The 22,789-nt window shown below is 33.3% G+C and overlaps 1 protein-coding gene across 1 annotated transcript in view; it reads right to left on the bottom strand.

Annotated features, from left to right (window-relative positions):
* Dnah3 (dynein heavy chain 3, axonemal) overlaps window positions 1–22,789 on the bottom strand; it is a 547,435-nt gene that overhangs the window by 391,941 nt on the left and 132,705 nt on the right. The window contains exon 3 of the mRNA XM_072538195.1: window positions 14,689–14,926. Within this exon, the coding sequence (XP_072394296.1) occupies window positions 14,689–14,926 (238 nt within the window). The remainder of the gene's footprint in view (window positions 1–14,688; window positions 14,927–22,789) is intronic.

Genomic DNA, 22,789 nt, shown 5'->3' with positions numbered 1-22,789 from the left:
GTGCCACTCTTTGATAGAGGTATGTATAATAACAAATGCTTATGATAAATTTGCTGATAACCATATTTATGTAATAAGCAAAATATGCAAAAGATGAAACGCCATTTTTTACTTATAAACTATATACGGGGTGATCCTTAAGTAATTGTACAAAAAGAAACAGTAGATTCTACACTTTTAAATATTACGATTTAAGCCAGCTTGCTTTAATAAAATGTGGATGTTAAGAAAGATACAGGGTGTTAAAGCGGAAATTTAAAATTTTATTTTTCGCTATAACTTTCATGTTTATAAACATTTATATGTAAAAATTTACAACTGGGTGCTCTTGAGTATGAAAAATAATAATTTTGTGCATACTTTAATGTAGCTGATAGAGGGCGCCACATATGCCACATATGTGGCATAAATTTGCGCTTAACTTTTTTGCTCTTCAAGTTAACGCTATTTTTGTAAAAACATATTAAAAATACATTATTTTAATAAAAAAAGGTTTACTTCTTAATAACTTCAAAACTCAACAGTTTTCGAGATAATCGCATTTTATAAATCAGCTGCATAATAATTTCGAATACCTGTGGATAAGCATAATTATTAATAGTTTATTTCTATAAAAACAACTTAAAGATGGTGATGTAACATCGAAAAATGCTTTTTTATGGCTGCTAACTGTCTTATTGGAGCGAAACTTCTATCTTCTTCTTTAGGTGCCGTGTCCGTATTCAGACGTTGGCTGTCATCATGTTTACAATTTTCTAAAACCTTTCTCTATCGCTTCTGTACTAGCGTTGTATTACTTTTTCTCTATAGTAAAATTCTGAGGCGAGCGTCACGGAAGAAGCACCACGAGATGGCGTCACGAGTGGCGTCACGAAATACCGGTCTTCACATCGATATACTACTCTCCATCAATTCGTTTCTAGTCATCATATATTTTTTAACGTTAGTTGTTAATAAATTCCTTTCAAACTATAATCAAATTTTATTTTTAAACATCGCATTTATTTTATATAACAATTAAATTTACTATCAAATTATTGATCAAATATCAAATTTATATTTTATTAACAATTTAAAATTTAGTCTGATTTTGACGGGTCTGTCAGAAGTAAACAACGTATGCTTTGTTGATACGTTAGCAGGTGGCGCTACTAGTAAACATAATGATTTATTGAATATTTTAATATAACATAATTTGTTTCAAATATAAATAATAAGTAAATAATAAAATTACTTTATTAAATTTTAAAAATATTATTTAAATTTTAAAAATATAGAAAACACAGTACGAAGCTTCGTGCTAGTCTATAGTGCCAGCCAATGTACCTACCACTTTTTTTTGAAGCCAGTTTTGATGTCAGTAGACAACCTCAATGCCTTACGGGCAATTTTAACATAGTAGGCTGATGTTACGTATGACTTTGACAACTAAAAATAAATCTTGTTTCGTTTAATCAGTGATTTTTGTAATATCTAGTTTATTTTGGTTGATTAAAGAAAAGCATAATTATTATAATAATTATTATATAAAGCAATAATTTTTCCAATATGGATATGAGAGATATGATTGCTATTATTTATTGTCAGCAATACTATAACTGGCGTGCAGCGGAAAGGGAATATTTAAGTATATATATAAACAGAAAATCATTACTCCTGATCAAGAAGATGGTTCGCGTTGACGACGATTCTCAAGTAAGTACCTACGTAAGTAGTTTTAAAGATCCTACACCGTGAGCATTTTCACCCTTACCATTTTACATCTGTGCAAAATCTATTACCAGCAGATTTACCTTTAAGATGCAGATTTGCAAATGATATCCGAAACAGGCAAAATTTTTACCATTCTTTGGTCGATTGAATATGATTTACGGACGAAGCTACATTTGCAGGTCATGGTGTTTTTAATTTAAGGAACAATCATTTCTGGGATACTGAATATCCTTATGTTAAAAAAGAAAGGTATTTTCAACATGAATTTCAAATAAACGTATCATGTGGAATCATTTGAAATAATTTTTTAGGGCCATGCGAGTTACCTCGTAATTTAAATGGTGAGAACTATTTACATTTTTTACAAAACGATTTTATTTTTTTGTTGGAAGAATTGCCTTTAAACTTAAGGTAAAATATGTGGTTTGTGCAAGATGGTGCATCACTACATTATACGAGGACAGTGAGAACATACTTAAATACCAACTTTCCTTAACGTTGGATTGGTCGTGGTAGCCATTTTCCTTGGCCACCACGTAGCCCATAATTTAATCCGCTCGATTTTGGTGTATGGGATGCATTGAAACAACGTGTCTATAAGAATCCCATAAACATTCGCAATCAACTATGGGAAGAAATAAATACTACAGCAATGTTTCTTTTGAACCAATGATGCTATTTAATATGAGACGACCTTTTATGGAATGTATTGACAAATGCATTGAAGAAAATGGTGGACATATCAAACACTTACTTTGACAAAAATTTTAATATTATTTAATAAAGTTAATTTAATAGTTTAGTAACTATTTATTAATTAACTAATTTAATATAAAACGTAAAATGTTTGATGTAAAATCCTATTATCCTATTATTTTGTCAAATCCTATTATTAATTATCCTACTGATATATTTATTTTATTTAATATTTCGTTAACTATTAACCTAAAGTTAAAGGTATTTCATACGAAAATTCAGAAGTATTGATGTTTTTGTCCATTTTCCCTTCATTGCCTGGAGTAATTGCGTTAAATCAGAATTCTGGAGCTGATTTGTAAAATGCGATTATCTCGAAAACTGTTGAGTTTTAAAGTTATTAACAAATATACCTTTTTTGTTAAAATATTGTATATTTAATATTTTTTACCACAAATAGAGGTAACTTAAAGAGCAAAAAAGTTAAGAGCAAATTTATGCCACATATATGGCATATGTGGCTCCCTCTATCAGCTACATCAATGTAATTATCAAATTATAATTCCTTCTTCTCAAAAGCATCCAATTGTAAATTTTTATCCATAAATATTTACAAATGTGAAAGTTATAGTGAAAAATAAAATTTTAAATTTCAACTTTAACACCCTGTATCTTTCTTCACATCAACATTTTATTAAAACAAGTTGGCTTAAATCGTAATATTTTAAAGTGATGAATCTACTGTTTCTTTTTGTACAATTACTTAAGGACCACCCTGTATAAACACTAACTACGTAACATATATTAGAATAGAAAATCATTTAAAATGAGGGTTTGTAAAGCTATTTTTGTTAATTTTTTGCTTAATTATTGCAAAAATACCTTGAGACTGTTAAGAAGAACATTACCAGTATGCAGTAAAATCTTAGAGGACAAACCTACAGTGGAAGATAAAATAAAAAAAGGATAGAGAGGAAACATTCTTATGATATACAGGCCAAGGAAAGAGATGGGTTTTATAACAGACAAAGTGTAGTGCTTAAAAAGACAGGGTTTGGGTGCTCGCAGAAATTATAGATAAACATGAGAGTCCTAGGTCATATATTGTAAAGGATTTCGAAAATAATGAATATAGAAGAAACTCATCGTTTATAAAATCTTCTCCACATCCTTTTTTAATACTCATCCTGAATTTCATCCTAGTTTAGAATTGCCTGCTAGAGAATCTGATAAACCATGTCTAATACATCACCAGACAAACTTGATAACAATTCCCATAATGATATTAATAGTTCAAGTGATAGTAGTGAAAGTGAGATTCGACCTCAAACTAGATCAGATAGGAGAATGATCAAGGCTTCTAGATTTACGGAGTAAAAAGGGAATGTATCATATCGCTTAGGTTGGCAGCACTAGCAGTGAAGGCAGAGATGTCAATCAGTCAGTCAACAGGTCAACTAGGTTATAAAAAGTTACACGTTGTCAAGGAGCACAAATAAGTTAAAAAACCTACTTGTGTGTTTATAATATGTACTTGTTCACAGTAAACACAATTTTAATACATTATTAAGGCTAACTTTTCTGAAAATGCACAAAAAACTTTGATTTCGCATGAGAATAAGGTAATATTACTAATATTCAGCATTAAAAATTTCTAGAAGTTTCACTTAATAGTTATTTTAAAATTGAAATGGTTGATCTCAAAAAGCTTTTACACCTGTGATTCTGAAAGCACTAAATTAAAGAAAAAGGCTTATTTTATCAAATTAAATCATTTAACTTAAAAATATCATTTCATTTAAAATAAAACTAAATGTATTTTTATGATCTATGCCACGAGTTACCCCAAATTAAAACAAAAAACATCAGTTTTCGTTGATTATAACCGGAAATATTGCGACTTTTATAAATTTGGATTCTTAAGAATTCTTAAATCTTAACGAAATCGTTCGTATTTTTTGTTCTAAACTTGAATTCTTAATATTTCAAATAAAATGGTTCTTTTAAAAATTTTTATTGTTTATAAGCAAAACCCCGGTAAATTTTTAAAAAAATAAGGGCTAACTCGGGTTTTAAGGGTCGTAGGACATTATGTTTATATTAGGACATATTTTATACAGCATCCCTGGATCAAACCATTATTAACCTCTGACTTCATGTGTAACTGCGCATTGTTATACATTTTATATGTTAAACATATACTCGTACACTGTTCTTATTTCTTATATAGAAGAAAGAATAATCTTAGCCAGGACCTATAAAATGTTGTCAGCTCATTAAATCAATTCCAAAACCTTATCAAATTCTTCTGTGAATAGTACAGTCGTCACAGAGTTGACCCCTAAAAATCATACGAAAAAGCTGAATTTTGCGGAGAATATTAATTTTGAGACACCAAAAAAGATGCAAAAAAGTTTACCACTTTTACCCCGGGCTCCCCCGTAACACCCTCCTCGCAGGGGGATAAAAACACAAAAAAATCGATATACCAAGATCTGTACACCGTAGAAAAAAATGTTTAAAATAAAAAATGTAGCTGAGATAATTTTAAGTAAAAATGATTATAATCATTAGCTGTGTAGAATTAACCGTTCTCTTAGAAACAACGCTTGAAGCGACCGTCGATTTTGCATGTCAGTTACTTGCACGAAATCAATGTTCAATAAAATTTGTATCAGCTCGACGGTAAAAATTTGATATCTCTTGTTTCAAGCATCCTATCAACAAAAACCAAGATGAGTTTTAAAGGCAAAGAGTGCAGCTTTCGTATGCAGTGTTTGTATTTTGCCGATAATAAACTCAGTTTTTATAAAGGTGTTAAATAAATTAACGTGGCGCGATTTTTGCATTTCTTATGATTCTCGTGAGATCAATGCAATTGATCAATTTCATTGACCAGTTGTAGTAGAATTTCCATTTTTAGAGATTAATTTTTAAAACCTATGACATGAAATTTCAATTTAGAGTTGTGGTAACAAATATAAGGCATTTGAAATATGAATAAAAAACGCAGAATTTAATGTTTTACATTACAAACGATCACACGTCACGGGAAATGCATTTAAGAAGACGGTTTTGAGTGTAGTTTATTGCAGAAGTTTTGTTCTTTTGACAAACGTACTAACGTACAAACGTACAAACGACTACTGTAATTGAAAAAATGGTTTTAAATGTTTTAGATCGTTTGTTGAGTGAAAGTTTAAATCCAGCGTTTTTTAAACATATTTCAAATACCTCACATTTGTTGCCAAAACTCAAAACTAAAAATGTCATGTTATAAGTTTTAAAGGTTAGAGTCTAGTAATCGAAACTTCATAGTGACCAGTCAATGAAAGGGATAGATTGTATTGATCTCGTGAGAATCATAAAAAATGGCAAAAATCACGCCACATTTATTTATTTAACATCTGTATAAAATCCAAGTTTATTTGTGGTAAAATACAAAAACTGCATACGAAAGCTGAACTCTTTACCTTTCAATCGCATGTTGATTTTTGTCGATAGGTCACTTGAATCAAAAGATATCGAATTTTTACTGTCGAGCTGATACAAATTTTATTGAACATTAACTGACATGCAAAATCAATTTTCGCTTCAAGCGTTGTTTCTAAGAAAACGGTTCATTCTACACAAAAAATGCTTATTAACAGTTTTGTTTAAAATTATCTCAGCTACATTTTTTATTTAAAATTTTTTTTTCTACCGTGTACAGATTCTTTGTAAATTGATTTTTTTGCGTTTTTACCCCCCTGCGAGGCGGGTTTTAGGGGGAAGCCCGGGGGTTAAAGTGGTAAACTTTTTTGCATCTTTTTTGGGGTCTCAAAATTAATATGCTCGACATTGTTGCTCGGAATTTAGCTTGTTCGTATGATTTTTAGTATCAGTTTTACCAGTAAATTCAGAAGTCGATATGTAGTTTAGAATATGAAAACTAGTAATTGTACCAATATTTTTCGATTGTAATGTAACTGTACATTCCTGTAATGTAAATGTATATTCTTGTAATGTAACGTAATGCAATTATTGTACCTGTGTCAGTGACCTACACTGTCGAGACACGTAAATCTAAAAAATATATCATTTTTGTTAGATTCTATAATATGTATTCATTTTTCATTTAAGTAACCGACAATGACAATATTAACCAAACAACAAAAATTACTAATAATAATTTTTAAAAATAACTTGCACAAATAAGTCAGTTTTATTTACTCAGGCAATTGTTATATTTAGTTCTATTAAACAAACTTCTAAATATGATACATTTAAGTAACCTGACTTCTAAATTTGCCCTTGTCAAACTTCGATAAGTGAAGAGCATCTATTACTTGGTTGGAAATGACTTCGGGCTATATATAAAAACAAGTTATCTAATACACAACATCAATTCGAGATTCAGAAGCAATCATTCATTTATTTGTTATAGTAGAGGAAAATTAGTCAAGAAGTTCGGTTCTATGGAATAAATTGTAAAATTTTTAACTTTTCTTTTTAAACAATTTCGTTTGGATAAGTATTTAATTACTTGCGGATAAGAAACCCTATTGTTTTAATAACTGGTTATTTTAAAGAAATGGTAGAAAGATATTCTGTAATAATAATTATTATTGTGACTTCTTAATCATCATTAGCTCGACAACTCTTTGTGTGTTTTAGTTTATTCTATGATTTTCTGATCTGTTCCTTGCTTTGTCCCTCCAGTTGGTAATCTTTAGAGCTTTCAGATTTTTTTCCACTTCTTCCATGTATCTAAGATTGGATCTTCCCTTTCACCTTCTCCCTGCTGGTGTCTGTCTTATTATTTTCTTTCGTACTTAATCCTCCTGCATCGGTTCAACATTCCCTACCCAGCGCAAACGTCCAATTTTTATAAATGTTGTGATGATGAGATATTCTTTGTATGCTGTGTATAATTCAATCTACGCCAAACATTTTTTTTACTCATCTGTAATATATAACTCTTTTCATATTTTGGGAATGGTATTGTGGGCTAGATAGTTTAATTGCTCCGTCAGTAAGACTGAAATAGGTGCATCGGTATTAAAATTTAAATATCTTTCGGACCTAACATATTTTGTAAAACAGTTAGTAGTTATCAGTCGGTTATTTTTCTTATAATCTACACTTAAATCACGAAAAGTAATTTTGTTGTTTTTTTTAACTTATATAACTGTCTAATTTAAAAAAAAAAAAAAAAAAAAAAACAAGTTGTATTATCAAAAATCAATCTTATTCCGATACCAATCCAAAACAAACCCAAACTATACCTAGCAATAATAATAGTAATATCACTAACTCAAGCAAATGCTATAATATGTCCTTTATACCCAATGTTACTAAAGATTATCAGTCGGATTGTTTATAAATTTATAAAAGAAATTGTAAAGCCTGCAACCCAACATATATTGGCCAGCCACACCAATATCTACATAGGTGAGTTGTTGCTCACAAACATAGTGTACAAACCAAAAAATTAAACACTACAGCCTTAGCTAAGCATTCTCTAGAAAATAGCCATTCTTTTAATTTTGAAAATGTACAGATTTTGGAAAACTTAATAAACTACAACCAACGATGTATATTGGAGATGGTCAACACATAAAAAAAAGATCAAAATTCTGTCAATTAGACCGATATAAAAGATCTCTAATAAATATCATAGCTTAATAAATTGAGTCTGTCTCGTAAATGCACAATTGGCAGATATTTTAAATACGACACTAGGCGCGTGGTAGTTTGAAGTAGCTGCTAAGTGACTTTACGGTCAAATATCACTTTTGCATTTCATGGCAAACTAGCAAAAAGTGCAGACATAAATATAAAATGTATTATGTAATATTTATATAATTAAATATATAAAAACAAAAATAAAATTAAATATCAAGAAATTAATAAACAAATAAAATAGAAAATAAAACAAGCTAAGGAAACATGGATGTCTATTAAATGTCAAGAAATTGAGGAATGTGAGGCAAGGTATGACACTTGCAACATCCATAAGAAGGTTAAATAAATGATTTCAGGAAATAGTAACAAACCAATAGGCATATTAACAAATGCAGATGGTACCACTATAACTGAAACGCAAGACAAATTACGTAGATGGAAAGAATACATTGAGCACCTATTTCATGACCAAAAAGTAGAACAATCAGAAGTTGACGGAGAAATCACGGGACTAGAAATAATGAAAGAGGAAGTTATTTATGCCATAAAACACACAAAAGGTAGAAAAGCTCCAGGACCCGATAATATACCAATTGAACTATTGAAGATAATTGATGAAGATAATATTGATGTCTTGGTAGACCTTTTTAACTCCATACACAAGACGGGACACATACCCAAAGAATGGCTTCTCTCAACTTTTATAACGATTCCAAAAATCACAAATGCTAAAGATTGCAATGACTGTAGTATCTGTATCTGTAGAGTAGGGAGGGCGAGTTAAGTTTCACAGCACTTAGGCCACAATTGACCCATTGTGCATCCTCCCAGGGAGCTGTCACCCTTAGCTCATTGTCCATCCTGACACTTTTAGGAAGGTGGACAAGTCACCAGGAGACATATCTTTTATGTGTGCAGGTGTGGGCCAGGACTCGCCGAACACGTACTCTCGTATTAACGATAACTCTGGGCATTCACATAGGACATGCTCTACAGATTCGTCTTCTCGTTCACACTTCCTACATAGAGGTGTGTTTGCTAGCCCCAGTGTGTGGAGGTGTTTGCTTAGTTGACAATGACCAGTTAAAAAACCAACTGCCAAACGTAGGTTTTTCCTGGTCATTCCCAAGAACTTCTTTGATGTTGACTCTTCAAGGTTACTTAGTGTTACCCTGGCAAGTTTACATCCTTTCCCTTCTTCCCATCTTTTTACGGTTTTCGTATGGGAGTGACATTTGACAATTTCCGCGATTGTTGTAGATGACAAACCAAAAAGATCCCCAGGTCCTAAGAGTCTTAGGCCTGCCGCCTTCCTAGATAATTGGTCAGCAATGCGGTTGCCTTTATTCCTATTGTGTCCTTTAACCCACCTCATAATGATGGTATTACCATCCGAAGCTTGAGTTAGTGACTCGTGACACTCCATTACTAAACCTGATGTAACACGTGGTCTATTCAAGGTTAGTAGCGCTTGTCTGCTATCTGTGCAGATCATTATAGTTTTCCCTGCTATACCTTTTTGGGTTATCTCTTTTGCGGCTATGGCGGTACCAGTCAGTTCTGTCTGAACTACGCTGGCATTTTTGCCCAGTGATCTCCAGTGATCTGGAGTATATCCCGCATCCTGAGCCTTCTTTTAATGCTCAACGAATGCGCCAGTTCTTGCTCAACGAAAAAATCGAGGTAAAAAGAGGACTTGGTAGAAAGAAGATATTTTTTTCTCCATATGGTTTCATTCAGACAGTCTGCGGCTATGTTTGCTCTATTCACTTGATCTTCCACTTTAGTTTCGAGCTTTTCGTAGCTAGATAATGTGATGCCTAGATATTTAAACTCCATCACTTGTTCTATTATCAGACCTTCCAGCTCCAATTTACATCTTAGTAAATTTGCTGTTGCAACCATGCATTTTGTCTTTTTTGGAGAAATTAACATGTTAAATTTTCTGGCGGTTATATTAAATTGATGCAGCATACGTTGTAAATCAACATCACTTCGAAAGAGTAGTATTGCGTCGTCTGAGATATAGCAGATTATTTTAAGTTGTTTTTCTCCCATTTGGTATTCTTTTTTAGTTCTTAGAAAATTACACTTAGAAGGTAAAATGAGAAATGGGATAATTGTAAACGTAACTACTACGCTTGATACATCAACAATAATAATGGCCGAAAACTACGTAGAGAAGTTAGAGAAGGTTTATTATGTGAAAAAGACAGAAGACCGGCTTTGTTATCATCTCTACTCCGTGACGCCTGGCGGGATAACTGATCTAGTGATAATTGATCAGTTATCGACCAGGGTTAAAATGATTAAATTGCTAATATGGCTATTAAAACATAGGGGTTAGTGATAGAAAGGGTGAAAATTAAAAATTGTATTGTTTAATGCCACTTCATAAAAATATTAAAATAAAAAATTTTATCTAAAAATTTTTAAAAAATGTTTGTAATGGACGACCCTTACCACTTAGGCATATAAAAAAATAGATTACAATCTATTATCAGATTTACCAAATATACATATAAAATTTCATAAAAATCGGTCTAGCTGTTTCGGAGAAGTATAATAACTAACACTATAGACTATATTATGCTTTATATTGTTGAAAAAAAAAGACAAATAAACCACAAAATGTTAAACTATTATTTAATTTGAGCCCAACTTGTCAATTTTTTGAATAATCTGCCGTTACTAACACCCATTTATTTATTAAATCATCTCGATTACCTATTTTATTAAGGTTCAGGGTCGACAGTAATTATTCCGCCTATGCTCTAACCATTTTTGTTATGCTAGGTTGTTTTTTTGTTTTAATTGAAGTCTATTTATTACGTATGTTTTATTCATCTCAGTGAAAGATAATAACAGATTAGAATAATAGATAAGTTTTTTTAACAAACATTTGTTCGAATAATAACGAGTTGTCGGTGATGCGGTCAAGTAATTATTTGGAAACGAGTGCCATTTTTTACATTCACTAATTACTAACTTAAACTAATTATTGTCACAAATTCGGTTTTTATGTTTTAAACAAACGAACCTGGCAACAGTAATAATCGATATATTATGACATTTTTACTATTCAAAAAGAAACACAATCTGATTAAAATGACTAGAGCGTTCAAATAAAAATTGTAGAAGGGGAGACTTTCGAAGATTTAACGATGGTTTTTTTTGGAATCTGTGTCAAAGCCAATTTTTTTTCTGGAATCTGTTTGTTATAAATCGGCCATAGTGGCACATTGTACATACATCTTTTATCTATTTATTGTACCCTACCAAGTTGGACGGTAGATGAGTGTGAATAACGGAAGATGATAAATGCTCTGATATTTGGCAACAGGGTTACACAAATAACGACACTAAGGTCCGGGCTTCAGTTTGGTAGAGGTGTCTTAGTTGGGGTTCGTCAGAGCTAGACTACAAGTAAGTTCTTCTTCTTCCTATGCCGTCCCCATTAACGGAGATTGGCGACCACATTTCTAAAAGTTTCTCTGTCTTTTGCAACGTGGAATAATTCGTATACAGTCATGTTTGTCCAATGTCGAATATTTCGCAGCCATGACTTCCTCTTTTTACCTATTCCCTTTTTGCCATCGACTCTACCCTGCATGATGACCTGCAGAAGACTATATTTATCATTATCATTCCTCAGTATGTGTCCAAGGTATGCAGTCTTGCGTACTTTTATTGTTCTCAACAATTTTTTGTCTCGACCCATCCTTCTCAGCACTTCCTCATTGGTGACCCTGGCAGTTCATGGAATTTTCAACATTCTCCGGTATAACAAGTAAAATAACCAAGAGAACACGAAAGAAAAGAAAATTTTGGGCACCACCTTATTTTTGAAAGGAACAGGGAAACCTAGTAAGTAAGAGATCGGAGAGGAAAGAAAGCGCGAACGATAACTGGGAAGATACAAGATAATTACTACACCTTATGGATAACATATTAAATGGTTGAATTTGGCTTCACCCTGTATATGCAAAAGTACTATAATGCTACTAAACAGGGACAAATAAGTAGAAAGGAATAATTATTTCTCGAGACAAACTCTACTAATGTGACATATAGAGGGTTCAGAATAGAAGTGAACCAAGTCCACTTTTTGTCATTTACGAGTTAACGCTATAACATGCACCAACTAATTAGTTTTTCAGTATAATAATGAACCAAATCCTAGTTCTGATAATATCGGCTAGGCAGCAACAAGTTCTGGTGTTTACTAACAGATTGTTTTTTTTTCTGTCAGAGTACTACTGAACCAAGTCGTAAAGGGTAGTTTACCAAAGGGTAACGTTTGTTTACTGTGTACCGTTCTGTGTTGACGTGCTTTAAACCTTTAGTTATAGCTTTTGACAGTTTATTACACATTATTTTTGTTGGCTAGTTGGATTATGCAATGGATATTTCATCTGGATCAGGTGAAGAGTGGTCGCTAGGCGAATTTGACACAGGTAAATACAATGTCGTTATAGTTAAGTTTAGGATTGCCACTCAGTGTTTCATATTGGTTGAAACGTGAATCACAGCCTGACCTATTGTAGTAAACATCTAATTTCATATATATTTTTTTAAAGGGTGATACATCATCTGACTATAACGAGACTGTTCTGTCGGCCAAATTGAAACGGAGGCGTCCGCCCAAGTGCCTGCTAACCCAAAAACATTTCTCATGACTCAACCCAGTACATCAAGAGAGAAAGATATTTAAATCCCTGAAATATTATTTCAATCAGTTTTTAACTATGCTTAAAGCCTAAAAAATTATATTTTAATGCTTGAGTACAGCGGACGATAAAATCAGTTGTTTAAAAGAAATTGGTTGTAGTGCAAGATATCTACGAACAAAAAGTTTGTCTATATTTGCTTCTCTTGACTGTATTATAGATATGTTTTGTATGGGAAAATATTTTTTTACAATTTAATTTGTTTTAAGGTGATGGAGCTCCAGGTGACATCGTACCTGTCGCAGATACTGCTAACAGCAACTTCGTTACTCTGCCTGTCCATTCAGATTGGGAAAATGAAGAAATTTTCCGAGGAAGAAAGCGCCCGAGAAGCCTTGAAAACTGGAAAGTTAACAAAAGGAAGTTCAATCGTAACAGTGGTAAAGAGTGCAGATCTCGCAGTAATAAGGTAACTGAAGTGAAGATATTTCCCTCTGGATATGACTGTAAATACCCCAAAAAATGCTGTGAGAAGTTCCCTTTTGCAGATATATTGAAATCTTTTTTTAATTTATTTTGGAAACTGGCTGATTACTAAAAACAAAACTGTTTTTGGCGGGGTTAAGTTAACGCCTTAACTGTCAGTAGGCGTCGGACAATAGGCGGATCAGGACAAGCAAAATCAAAGATGTATCAGCACGTTATTCCAGATGAAGCTAATAATCAGCTGAGGGTTTGTAAGACTTACTTTCTTACCATCTTACAAATAAGTAGGGGAAGATTATACAGATGTTTAGATAATGCAATTTAGATTATTGACGCAATTAGAAAAGCAGCGTCGTGTAAAATTGATGACTCGTATGTTGTTGACCATATAAAGTAATTTCCCTGCTACCAAAGTCAATATACAAGAAAGGACAATGAGAACAAACGATGCTTAAGTCCAGATTTGAATATTAAAAAATGTATGATTTATACAAAGAGAAATGTGAAAGTGAGAACAGAAATCCGGTGAACGAAAAATATTATTACCAAATTTTCAGCCAAAAATTTAATTTGCACTTTAAACTACTTTTAAAGGGCACTTGCAGCAACTGTGACAAGTTATTTTAAAAACATCCATGCTGAAACTAATGAAAAAAGACAGCCGACTTAAAGACAGAAAGAGAACTGCAATTAAGGCGAGCAGAATAAGCACGCGCAGAACTGAAAAAAGATGCTGCGGAAGCCTCGCAGGATAAATATGCTTACACATTTGACCTTCAAAAGGCATTGCTTTTTCCCAAACTCACAACTTCAATAACCTACTATAAGAGAAATCTTTATATCTACAACTTTGGCATTCATTTTTTTAATAACAACTTTGTCTATATGCACGTCTGGATGAGACTAATGGTGTAAGGGGTTCTGAAGATCTAGTTTCATGCCTTAGGAAACATTTATATGAACTTGCCAGGATATTCAAACACATTGTTATGTTTTCTGACTCTGCACTGACTTCTGCATTGACTTCTGCACTAGGAAAAATTGGAATATAAAAACTAGCCTTACTCTACTGAAACTTGTTCAAGACCTTCCTTATCGTCTAGGATCTCCTACACGATAAGAAAGAGCTTTGATCTCCTAACCACCTAAGCTTTACATTTGGAATATGATTGCTTCAATATTTCGCTAATCAAATTGGCAAAAGACACTTTAGAAAATTAAGAGAACAGATAATAATATATTTTCAGCTCTTGTAGCAACCACTGGAAGTATGTTTAATGATTTACATAATTTTTCCAATGTTTCGTATATAGCTAAGGAAGAAATAAAAAAAAAGATTTATATAAATTAATAAATGATTATATTGTTTATATTAGCTAGTTTATTTTGGTAAATACGACATTTATTTAATAGTCTAAGTAGTTAAAAGCAATATATTTTAAAAAGGAACACTTACCCCCTCTCTTTTTCATACGAATAGCCCTCCATCTTTAGTGTGTCCGTTTTCCGTTTCATTTTCAGTTCTTTCTGCTTCGCTATCTTTTCTGCTTCTTTTCGTCTATGGTAGTCCCCTGACAGTAAATCTATAATGTCAACGAAAGCAGATGTATCTACTTTTTTGGCGTGTTGTTCCAGTAGAAGTTCTTCTTGCTCAATTTGCTTTCTGGACTTCTTCGGCGGGTACCGCAACTTTCCTAAGAGAAAATATTTGAAAAACAAGTCTAGCAATTAATAAAAGTATATTGGAACGATTGACAGCTCGGCGCAAAATTTCGGGCCAATGCGTTTTAAATGCATTCATTTTTTTTCGAATCCTGAAAAAACTAATAAGTATTTTTGAAAAATTTAAACGCAGAATGAAATACTACATTATTACTGAGGGCCAAAAGTCCCTGAAAACTTCTATGCTGTTTATTTTAATAAGTTACAGGGGTGAAAAAAAAGAGAAAATTTAGTGTGATTTTTAATTTCAAATATCTCATTAAAAAAACTTTTTGTTTATTCTAAGGGACTTTTGGCCCTCGGTAATAATGTAATCTTCCATTCTGCGTTTAAATTTTTCAAAAATATTTGTTAGTTTTCTTAGGATTCGAAAAAAATTATTGCATTTAAAAAGCATTGGCCCGAAATTTTGCGCCTACGCCTACGCTCTTAAATACTTCTTTTACCTCAAATTCTTTATTTTAACTGTAAAGTTAGCTTTACGGAAAGCCAAAAAATATTAAATACATTTTTATATTATAAAACTATTTTACTCTCTGTTCTGTGTATATTAATACTTGAACGTGTAGTAAACTGAGTATTTCTTATTGTAGTGTTGATTTATTGTTTAATTCCCCTCTATTTAACTGTAAGGCAGCGTATGATCCCCTCATTCTCATTTTTTTTTGCTTTTAAAAAATACAGAAGCACTGAGATTACTTAAGAGTCAATACTCTCTACGATTATTGCATAATTACGGTAATTTTTGGTGACTCTATTTTATGTGTTCCTACTTCTGTCTAATTTCCTTGTGAATAAATCATAAATAATGTATCGTTTAAACATCTTCAGGTATTGATTAGAGAGGAAGAGAGGAAATAAAGATATTGGTTCGGTAATCAGACTGAAGATAAGACTGAATTACAGAAATGAGTTAAATAGTATGTTTATATGGGTTGATTGTAATGAAAATTACATTTTTAACTAAGATTTGACGTATCCACCGATCTCCACTCCGGAAATCGTTTAAAAAAAAGATTATTTTAAAAATGATGGAAAAATATATAATAAACAAGTTTTAGTAGGTTATGTTTATGTATTGTGTGTTGCATATGTATTGTGTATAATTATAGAAGATGTCTGCAACTTCCTTTAATCCGCTATTGTTTTGGCGCAATGATTGACTCCACATTTCACTGATACTCTGTTACTCATTCTTACAATTTCTGCTACCTTTGTTTTCATTTCTGTGCAAACAATTATACAAACTCCAATACTAATATTACTTTTTCTACATATCACCAATTTTGTATTTTTCAGCTAGTTTTTGGCTTTTGCATTTAGAGCAGAACGCTCCAGCGAATTACAAGTATTTAGACTGACAGAATACTTAACAGCTGTATTTAACGACAAACAGTAGACTGGAGAAACGTTCGTGGATGTAATCCAAGCTTTCGACATAGTCTGGCTTAAAGGCCTAATATACAAAATAAGAGACTACGGATACAGTGAGGCCATGATAAGACTGATCACTTCATACTTGAGCAACCAAAGCTGGAGGTTTCGAATAGTACAGGTATTATCCAAACATACACGGAGCTCCGGAGGCTGGAATGCCTCCGGAGTGACAGTGACAGGGAGCAATCTTGTCACCCCTACTGTGCACAATATACACCGCAGATGTTCCAAGGACACCAGAAACACTACTCAGCCTTTATGCACACGACCAAGCGATTGCGGCCAAACACAGTAACTTAGAAGTAGCGGTAAACAATCTCCAGACAGCATTGGATAACATTGAAGAATGGTGTATCTAATGGAAAATAGCAATTAATTCAGCGAAGACACAAGCGATCATATTCAAAAAAAAGAAACCCCAGAGGAACAGCTGTTAGTGCAAGATAATCCCATCGAATAGAAAAAAGAAGCCAAATATCTAGAAGACATTATGAACCAAGGCTTAACATTCAAGCAACACATGGACATAACCATTTAGAAAACAGCAACAGCCAGAGCAGCAATAAGAGGACTTGCAGGTAGAAAGTCGAAAAAAAAACTGCGCATAAAGACGAAAATGAGACTGATGAACAGTATCATACTTCCAATAATCACATATGCATCTCTCACATGGGGACACATAAGCAATTTAAATAAAAAGAAAATACAAGCAGCCCACAATAACATCCTCAGAGAAGCGGCAAATGTGCTCAGATACATCGCTGAACGCTTTCTGTTTAGAGAACTGTAACAAGTAAGAGTGATAGATAAAACTGTAGAAAAGGCCAGAATTAGGTTTGCAGAATTAGAGAATCACCCAATCTCGATCATGCGAGAGATAATAAGATATGATGTGTTCCATCGATGGAAGCACAAAAGACCAAAACAGCAAATCCTGGCAAACACATAAAGTCAGCATTATTTCTAGCTCTACCAACAAAACAGCATGCAGCACTGGAAATTTTAATAATTGATGTTTATTTTCAGGACAACTGTAAAAAACAATAATAAATAAATAAAAGCTTCGACGATCAAAAAAAAAAATAAAAAATACTAACAAAAAGGCGACAGCTATCCAAAAAAATTATCAAAACCCCAAAACCTGGGCACAAAGGGCCCACATCCTCGGGCACCGAGTCGCCGAACTGGGCGAAGCCCGCAGCGGAAACTCGAGGCCCGAGCAAGCAATTTCAGTTCGATGATACGTCACTAGAGAAAGCAGCAAAAGAGCGCCTTATACTAGCCTGCACTGATCGGGTTAGGAACTCGTGTTGGACTTATTGTACCCAGGACTTCCACACGAAAAGCATTTGGCTGGCAATGAGCTCCTATCGCGTATCACAGTGCTATAGGGGGGAAAGGGATGGCCTGGAGTATTGGAGCGTAGTGGAGTGTGACCCGAAATACTATCTAGCGAGACGCAAAACATCAAGATGCGTGCAGTAACCTTGCGGTATATAGTAATATACATTATATGCATACATATACATTTATTATAAAAGTAAAATGACGTTCATCCAACGTTAATTTATTTTTGATACAAAGCTTCTATACTGGCGTTGTATTACTTTTTTTTCTACAGTAAATTGTTGAAGCGAGTGTCACGGAACTAGCGCCACAAGATGGCGTCGTTACGGGTAGCGTCATCGATTCACTACTCTAGATCAATTCGTTTCTAATCATGATATATTTACTTTAACCAGGTTTAAATTAAAAGCTGAATTTCATATAAATACAATTAATAATTTTAAACATATTATTTAGTTTACCATCAAATGATGGTAAACTAATTCCCCCTCCTACTTAAAAAATCTATCAAACTATTTATCTCTGCCAAATAGATGTTCTAAAACTAGTAAATATTTTTCTTTTAGCCTAGAGTCAAGCAGTTCTCAACACGCAACAACATAAAATTTAAATTTACAGCACCAGATCGACATAAAAATATACATGGTAATCTATTATCTAGACCTACGGTATAGAAGGAAAGTAACAGGATATATAAGTTTTTGTGTACTCAATATCACTATTACATACATAAAAAATGAAATAGTATATTACTTAAGAAAAGTTATTTACAGTTAAGTAAACAGATACATTTTTAGAAATTGAAAACAAAAAAAGTTTAATTTAGATTAGGGATCTAGAACGGGGACCTTATTTTTTAACAAGAATAATATAAGATTATTTTTCATACTAAACTACAACTTCATTGGGTTACCGAAGAAATTGGCACTTCACTTCATTGTTTTCCTGTATTTTTATTTTTGTCATGCTGACTAGGCGTGCCGCAGGTATTAAATGAAGCATTGTCAGGAATAATTATCACCAGTAATGCATCCTCTAAAGGTGACACTATACCACTATACACGTGTATAAACAATATTCCAAAGTCGTGTTCACCTAAAGCAAAGAGACATGTGCAGCTGAACAAATAGCTTATCTTGCAAAAATTATGCAGTTTTTTCTGTAGAAATATGATCAAAATATAAATTATATTGCATTTAATTTCACTGGCCATAATTGAAAAAAGATTTTGATTTTAACTTATTTAAAGTAGAAACTTATGTTTAATACACATTACCAGGGTATGTGAATTTTTTCATCTAACACCAAGAGAAATTTTTGTGCCCACAAGTTTGGTACTTGTTCGTATTTCGGGCATAATAAGTGCCTCTTCGGCTCTTCGCAAAGATAATGTATAGACCAGAGATTTTTTTTAACATCCCATTTATTTACAATCTGTAATATGGATTACAGTAAATAAATTGTTTAATTATATTACAAGAGACTTGCAGAAGACTATCCAGTGACAATAACCTATTAAATCATAATTTTAATAACAAAATTATTTGTGACTCTAACATAATGTTTATAATAAATAAAAAAATTTTAAAATTTAAAAGTTTAAAATCTTGTTGGTAGATCGCTTGGAGTAAGACGCTTTAGCCTTCTGTTTGCCTGGGGCCTCATAAGGTTCTTCGCTAGCCTGTTACGGTGGTTTTGCAGTCATCTGTCATATTTTTGGGAGTAACTGGCAATTTCTTCTTTGGCAGTTTTCATCTGAAGATCGCGATTGATGAATTTATTGGGCATATACCACGGTGCATTTGTGATAATGCGGAAGGTCTGGAACAATGGACTTGGAACAAGAGAGGCGTTGTTTGCACTGAACGTTATGTCTCAAAGATGTCTTGACATAAATCAAGATGTATTCATGTGTTTCATAGATTACAACAAGGCCTTTGATAAAGTGCGGCATGATCACCTAATCAGACTCCTGAGAGAAAAGAATTTAGATAAACGAGACATCCGACTAATAGCAAATATGTACTACAATTAGAAAGCAGTAGTGAGAGTAGAGAATAATACCACTGAAGAAATTGAAATAAAGCGAGGTGTGAGACAAGGGTGTATACTGTCACCAACCCTGTTTAATCTCTATTTCGAAGACGTAATGAATAGAACACTCTCTGAGCAATCCGTAGGTATTAAAATAAATGGTGTTAGATTAAACAATCTGAGATTTGCCGACGACACCGTTCTGATCGCAGAAACACTTGAAGAGCTACAGACATCTGTGAATAAGATAGCAGACTGCAGCGAAGAATATGGACTATCTTTGAACATAAAGAAAACTAAATTTATGGTAATATCGAAATCAACACAAAATGTCCAAAATTTATATTTACACAATGAAATTATCGATCGAGTTAGTAAATACAAATATTTAGGCACTTTTATAAATGAAGACAACGATAGCTCAGCAGAAATCAAAATAAGAATAGAAAAAGCCAGATCCATATTCACTAAAATGAAGAGAGTGTTCTGCGGAAGAGATTTGAGCCTTGAAATGAAACTTCGCCTGATGATATGTTACGTACTTTCTGTGCTGTTCTACAGAATGGAGTCATGGACGTTGAAAAAGATTGATACCAAAAAATTAGAGGCATTTGAACTGTGGATGTATCGCAGAATCCTGGGAATATCATGGACTGAGAGAGTCACAAATGTCGAGGTCTTGAGAAGAATGAATAAAGAAAAGGAAGTCATTCACTTGGGACACATTACAAGAGGCGAAAGATATGAACTGCTTCGAATAATTATGCAAGGGAAAATACCAGGAAAAAGGTCCATGGGAAGAAGACGAAACTCCTGGCTAAAGAATCTACGGGAATGGTATAGCTGTAGCAGCAACGAATTGTTTCGGTCAGCAGTTTCGAAAATACGTATAGCCCTGATGATCGCCAACCTTCGGAACGAAGATGGCACTTGAAGAAGAAGGAAGGTCTACGATTGGAATCTCTCCAGTATGTCGATATTGGATCTTGACGCAGATCCCCACAGTTGGATCCCATAGCCCCATATTGGCTTTATCACTGACTTGTATACTAGGATTTTATTGTACAAATTCAGTTGTGATCTTTTTCCTATTAGCTAGTACATTTTACTGAGTTTCAGACCCAACTGGTTTTCTTTTCGTGAATATGTGTTTCTTCCACGTTAATCTGCGGTCCAGGTGCATACCTAAGTATTTTACATCATCCTTTTGTTGTAGTATTTGGTTATTTAATGAGACGGTTGGGCATGTACCTTTTCGATTAGTGAACGTTATATGTGCTGACTTGCTTTCGTTAACATTAATTAGTCATGTTTGTAACCAAATCTTTGTTTTGTCGAGATTGGTCTGGAGCAGTTGTGAGGCGATATACGGGTTTGAGTGAGCCGCAAGGATTGCTGTGTCATCTGCGTATGTGGCTGTGACGATTTTTTGACTTGTAGGAAGATCTGCTGTGTAAAGAAGGTAGAGAACAGGTCTAAGGACACTACCCTGGTGTACTCCAGCTTTAATTGGATGTAACTCTGTGCACTGATCCTTTACTTTTACAAGGAAATGCCAGTCGGAAAGATAGGACTTAAGGATTAGAAAGTAGTTGAGAGGAAGGACTTGTCTTATTTTGTATAGCAGGCCAGTGTGCCAGACTTTATCAAAAGCCTGCGAGATATCCAAAAAGGCTGCAGAACAGTATTTCTTCTCTTCTAAGGCTTTGTCTATGGAATTGCAGATTCGGTGAATTTGCTCAATGGTAGCATGCTGTTGTACGAGGATTGGCTGTAATCTGTCTAGTAGTAGTTTTTCAGAAACAAAGGTTTTTGAAAAGTAGACCTATCAGTCTACTTTCAGTGATGTCAGATAGGTCTATAGGACTTAACTTCTTCTACAGATTTGCCTGGATTGGGTATTAAAATGATCTGTGCAACTTTCCACACAAGGGGATAGTAACCAGTTCTTAGGATTGCCTTAAAAATCTGTGTTAAATATTGCACCCCTTTCTTGGGAAGTTCTTTTAGAATTCTGGTAGTGATTAAGTCGAACCCTGGGGACTTTTTCGGATTCAGATATGTTTGGATTTTGTTGAAAACTTGTTTGGCAGTGAATTTCTCCAATGGTTCTTCTAGTTGATATGGAGATTCTAAATACGATTGTATGTTATCTTCTGCATCGGAGTTGTTGTTTTGAGTATGTGGTTGGAACACTTCCTCCAGGTATTTCACAAAGACTGTGGCTTTCTCTTTGTTACTTTTGTGTTCGTTACTGGCACGGATAGGCGGATTAGAAAGGTGGTCGATTAATTTTTCGTGTTGCCTTCCATAGTGAGTATTCGGAAGTTTCCGTAGCAGATAGATTTTGTAAATATCGTTTTATGTCATTGTTTTTATTGTTGTTTAACAATGTTTTTAATCTTGCTGTAGCTTGGTTTAATCCATTTTTATCCTGAGGTGCTCGGGTTCTTTGCCAGATTTTCCTTAGTCTTCGTTTTTCTGCGATTTTTTCTTTTATTTTCGTTCAACTACAACAACTGTTGCTAAATAGAAATTTGATTGAAAATATTATTAAATTGTATAGAGAATAGTGCACACAGCAATTTTGTTGATTTTTTGTTGAACATTTTTTTTTATTTTATCCAATGCTGAACCATAGGTCAAGGCATGACAATATTTAAAAATATTTTATACCAACTTAATACATGTTACTTGTTTAGCACATGTAATATACAGGGTTGTGGAAGAAATAGAAAAAAAAGTTTCTTTTTATAAACTCTCTGATATCAGGCATAAAAAAGGCTTTCTCAAATCTCCTGTAAGAATTAAATTTCCACCAGATCCCGTTTTAATACAATGGTGAACATCGTTGAAAGCCACTGTTTTCTATTCAGACTATTTCGTAGATTAAAAAAAAATAATTGACGCTTAAAGGGATTAAAAAATATTTAGTCGGTCAGATAGCCAAGCGGGCCAGGCGGCCGATTCTCATTCGTTTCACTGTCGAATGGTTCAGTGGATGTGGATTCAAGCCC

The sequence above is a fragment of the Diabrotica undecimpunctata genome, chromosome 7 (genome assembly GCF_040954645.1).
Source record: "Diabrotica undecimpunctata isolate CICGRU chromosome 7, icDiaUnde3, whole genome shotgun sequence".
In the NCBI taxonomy this organism is placed as follows: Eukaryota; Metazoa; Arthropoda; class Insecta; order Coleoptera; family Chrysomelidae; genus Diabrotica; species Diabrotica undecimpunctata.
The sequence above is the reverse complement of the archived record's forward strand: the minus strand, read 5'-3'. Positions and strand labels throughout refer to the sequence as shown.